Source organism: Macrobrachium nipponense, chromosome 40 (assembly GCF_015104395.2).
Source record: "Macrobrachium nipponense isolate FS-2020 chromosome 40, ASM1510439v2, whole genome shotgun sequence".
Classification (NCBI taxonomy): Eukaryota; Metazoa; Arthropoda; class Malacostraca; order Decapoda; family Palaemonidae; genus Macrobrachium; species Macrobrachium nipponense.
In genome coordinates this window covers 11,092,239-11,097,238 of record NC_061101.1, presented here as the reverse complement: position 1 = coordinate 11,097,238, position 5,000 = coordinate 11,092,239, and the positions used below count along the sequence as shown (strand labels likewise).

At 36.5% G+C, this 5,000-nt stretch overlaps 1 protein-coding gene across 1 annotated transcript in view; it reads right to left on the bottom strand.

The window, feature by feature from the left end:
* LOC135212295 (carbonic anhydrase-related protein 10-like) overlaps positions 1–5,000 on the bottom strand; it is a 186,172-nt gene that overhangs the window by 9,279 nt on the left and 171,893 nt on the right. Inside the window, exon 5 of the mRNA XM_064245722.1 lies at positions 2,585–2,680. Coding sequence (XP_064101792.1) covers positions 2,585–2,680 — 96 coding nt within the window. The remainder of the gene's footprint in view (positions 1–2,584; positions 2,681–5,000) is intronic.

Below are 5,000 nucleotides of genomic sequence, written 5' to 3'. Positions count from 1 at the left end.
GTTACCTTTAAAAGATAATAAATTCATAACTGACCCAAATATGCAAACAAAGTTATCAAGGGAAAAAACACGATTGCAACCCTGTCTGTAATCACATCAATAATTTGTAATTTGCTCTTTGTGGACTCTTCGAAATGATCTGCATCAATTTCTTTCAGTCACACGATTATTCATACATACAGCACAAACATTTTTCTCCATGAGATATAGCCACTAACAGCACAATAGGAAATGTATCAATAACAGCTGAAAGGATGGGGGGGGGGGGGGGTATATGTTGCACGGTATGCGTCATGCTTCATGCAGAAGAATATTCATGATGGTCAATTTAGCACAAGCGCTCTGCTGCTTTCTACATCTGCTTTTACTGAAAGGACATTCGTTCCTTTTCAAAGATAAACTAACCAATATAATTCTGAAAATCTGTCGCAGTCAAGGACTTTATATTGGGAGCATTGGGTTGGGCATATGAGGTTGGGCATATGAGGTGGGGCACTCATACTCACACATTCCTTTTCTTTGTTGATGAGTTAGTTAAAGATTAGTAATATATTTTAACTGTTCTGTAATTAATTATTTGTAATTATTTTCATCCTTACTATTTCTTTTCATTCTCTTCGTGATTTAATTCTACTTGTGAGTCTCAATCTATTTAGTTTCGAATTGCAAATATTTATGGCTTTTATTGCCAATTCCCTCTTGAGTCACGGTTTTATTCAAAGACTCACACAGACTTGCACAGAATACTTTTACTTGCATTCACCATCACTTATTCTTGAAATACGTACGTTAACCTTTTACCAATACGCGCAACTCGTAATCAACCATCATCTGTCCTATGTAAAAAGCACCATCATCTTTCTCCTCTCAATTCTCGCTTCAACATACTCACCATACACAAATCCCTCACGAGCATTCCTCACCGCCTCACACCCGGACTCATGAATTAACCAGAGAAACAGACCTCACCACTGAGGTACATTTCCTTTAATATGAGACTGATCCTGCAACTTCGCCATGATCGCAAAATACAGTTTAAACTTCAGCTGCAAAACGCGGAATAAGTCAACGCCGAATAATAATCTCAGAGAAGATTGAAAGCTCTCTTCTGTCTCTATCTATTATGGCCGGCTGACACGATCGGACACTCATCCAACAATACCTGCTGATGTGATTGTTGTCGTCTACGACACTTTCGCTCAAATATATCATCGCCAATAAGAGCTGCTTTTCCCCTTTTCGTTACTTTCATATTTCTGAAAAAACGTCCGGTCAGCGTCGTCAACCTCACAACTAATTCGTCAATAATTTATCTTGTTTTCTGTCAGTACGGAGCAGACTCTTGCTATATAAAAAAACTTGATGGGAGTACCTGACATTATGGAACAAGCCCACCAAAGGAGCCACTGACTTGAAATTCAAGCTTCCAAAAAATATGTTGTTGTTGTTATTATTGTTATTGTTATTATTATTCCTCAAAAGATGAACCCTATCATACAGAACAAGCCAAACACAGGGGCCACTGACTTGAAATTGATGCCTGCAAAGAATATGTTATTATTATTATTATTATTCCTCAGAAGACGAACCCTGTTCATATGGAACAAGCCCACCAAAGGACCCACTGACTCGAAATTCAAGCTTCTAAAGAATATGACGGTATTCATTCTGACAGAAGCAACAGAAGGGGTAATAGGAAGTACAGGAAACAGAAATTAGTTATTTGAAAAAAATAAATAAATGAACAATTCAATGTAAACAGGGAAGCCTTATGTTGCTTCATTTCAGCTAAGTTCCAACGTAAAAATATGAACAAACAAACAGAACATCCTTTCTGGCTCGTGGATATTCCCTCTATACGGTTGTAAACACAAGAAAATAAAAGGAACAAACGAACACACACACACACACATAAACACAAATCTAACGGACGCCACAGTAATTGTAAGGCCTCTAGTTAGTCCTACACTATTACGTATACCTAGAAATACTATTACATATATATATCAAGAAGTAGATGTCAAAATGATATTTGTATCCGTCGAATGCTCTTCGCTGGGGGCGACCACCAGCCGGAGGATAAAATGGTAATGTTCTGACAACAAAGGCAAGCCACATTTAACAGCCAATTTCCTCCAAAATTAGACTAGACTGAAAACGACTTGCCTTCACAAGCTGGGACATTCCGAATTCTAAGATGATTTCTCACTGTAATTTGAAATATTCTATGACGATTTCTTACACAGAAAGACAATCAAAACGTCACAACTGTAATTTGAAATATTCTATGACGATGTTTTCGCTGAAGACAACTAAAACTTTACAACTGTAATTTTAAACAACTAAAACTTCACAAATGTAATTTGAAATATTCTATGACGATTTTTTTTCAGTGAAGACCCCTGAAACTTCACAATTGTAATTTGAAATACTCTAGGAAGATTTTTTTTTCAGTGAAGACATCTTAAACTTCACAACTGTAATTTGAAATATTCTAGGACGATTTTTTTTTTTCACCGAAAACACCTGAAACTTTACAAATGTAATTTGAAATCATGTAAACAAAGTCCTCCAAATGACGTACCTTCACAAGCAGGGATATTCCAACGATGCCGTATGCTTTGTCGATCGCCTGAGAAAAGTTGGAGTACAGCTGGGAGTTGAAACCGAACAACTGAATCTGCCAAAGACAGAATTGCTTTTTTTTTTTTATTCTTGCGTCTGACGATGATTCAACATGACACCGAACGCTCTCGCTCCATCTCCCAGAGGAGAGAGAGAGAGAGAGAGAAGAGAGAGAGAGAGAGAGAGAGAGAGAGAGTATAGCTTCACTTTCGAAGCGAAAGTAGGACTCAAACAATAGGTAGGATTCAAGCAGAAATATTATACGAGAAAACAGAAATATTATACGAGAAAGAGAGAGAGAGAGAGAGAGAGAAAGTATAGCTTCACTTTCGAAGCGAAAATAGGGAGGACTCAAACAGATTGCTTCATTTTTAAAACGATGGTAGGATTCAAGCAGAATATTTCGAGAGAGAGAGAGAGAGAGAGAGAGAGAGAGAGAGAGAGAGAGAGAGAGAGATGAGAGAATTTGGTTGATCATAGAATTTGTGTCTTTGGTATTTGAGGCACAATATTTTATATCCTTTGTATATGTTTTAAAACACTTTACATCCTTTGCAGATCACCATATACTTTATATACTTTGTATAAATTTTATGCCCTTTTTATATATTTATATACTTTATACACCCTTTTATTTTATATACTTTATATCCAACCTATATTTTTTATCTACTTTTTCGAATGACCTTCAGAAAGACAGCAAATTCCACTTTCTACTGAGAAAACATTTTAATATTAATGTTAATATAATTCTTATTTTATTCAGGGCCATGTCTGTTGGCAATCATTACTATACTAGATTCACATCAACCGTACATTTGATGTCTACGCCAGTCCCTTACGACGCTCCTGATTGGCTGATGATAAGCCAATCACAGGGCTGGAAACTGTCAGTCTCTCGAGGGAGCTCACATAGGCAGGATGCATGTTCCACCTCTCCTGAGGGATACTTTTGAAAGACGTATCCCTCATGATAGATGGAACATAGATCCTACCCATGTGAACTCTCGAGAGAGACTGAGAGTTTCCAGCCCTGTGATTGGATTATCAAGAGCCAATCAGGAGCGTCGTAAGGACTGGCCTAGACATCAAATGTAGTTGATGTGAATCTACTATAGCAACGTCACTGTTTATTTGAAAGCAAGATGATCAAATATGCAATTGAACCAATCCAAGCTTAGCTAATTAGCAGTTCTTACATACAAATATAACTATTATCATAGCTTTTAGCCGTACAAAGACTTATATCAGATCGACATTGTTGAGGTATAGAGGCCAAGAATTGATTGATCACCCAATCTGGCCTATGCCAGAACCAATGCAGAGCTGATAATGTTATCAACGACCCTCATCTCAACAGAGAAGATAGTAGCAATATCGGAGTCACAGCTTTGTGATTTCTTCAGTTATTTCTTTGCTGAATATTATTCGAGTTTTTGCCTCCAGCTGATGAATACCTGGATGATTCTGATACATCCAGAAATCACTTCTTTGTGGAAATATTACTATGGTTTCTGTCTCACGTTATTAAATACATCCAGATATCACTTATTTGGGGAATATTATCATAGTTCCTGCTTCCAGGTGATAAATACCTGGATGGTTCTGATACATCCAGAAATCACTTCTTTAGGGAAATATCATAATAGTTCCCGCTTCCAGCTGATAAATACCTGGATGATTCTGATACATCCAGATATCACTTCTATGTGGAAATATTATTCTCGTTCCTACTTCCAGGTGATAAATTCCTGGATGATTCTGATATATCCAGAAATCACTTCTTGGGGGAAATACTATTATAGTTCCTACTTCCAGATGATAAATATCTCGATGATTCTGATACATCCAGAAATCAACTCTTTTGGGAAACATTATTCTCGTTCCTGACTCAAGATGATAAATAAATACCCGGATGATTCCGAGATACAGAAATTGAGATTTGTGTTATTTTTTTTTTTAGTTTTTAAAATAATTTCTATTTAATTCTACTTATCGGAATCCTCGCTTCTCAGAGACACAGCTGTGATATTTTTCGATTTAGGATGATTTTGACTTCTAGAAATAGTTATTATTTCATTTTACTGAACGAAATTTCCGTCTTAAAACGACACAGCTTTTGAGATTTCTGTTCAGGTGTCAAGACGTGACATCAATGAGTACCCAAGGTTTTCTTTCATTGAAGGCATTAGTGATTTTTTTAATATGCAGAGTATTTATTTGATGTGCTGAGTCTCCACATAAGACAGATACAGAATAAGGCTGCTGCAAATGGGTGAAAGTCGTAAAAATAGAGATGAAGGAAAAGAATAAAGATACAACATTCATAGCGTTTTTGAAAATACTAAAAAAAATGAACATCTTATAAGCCAGGA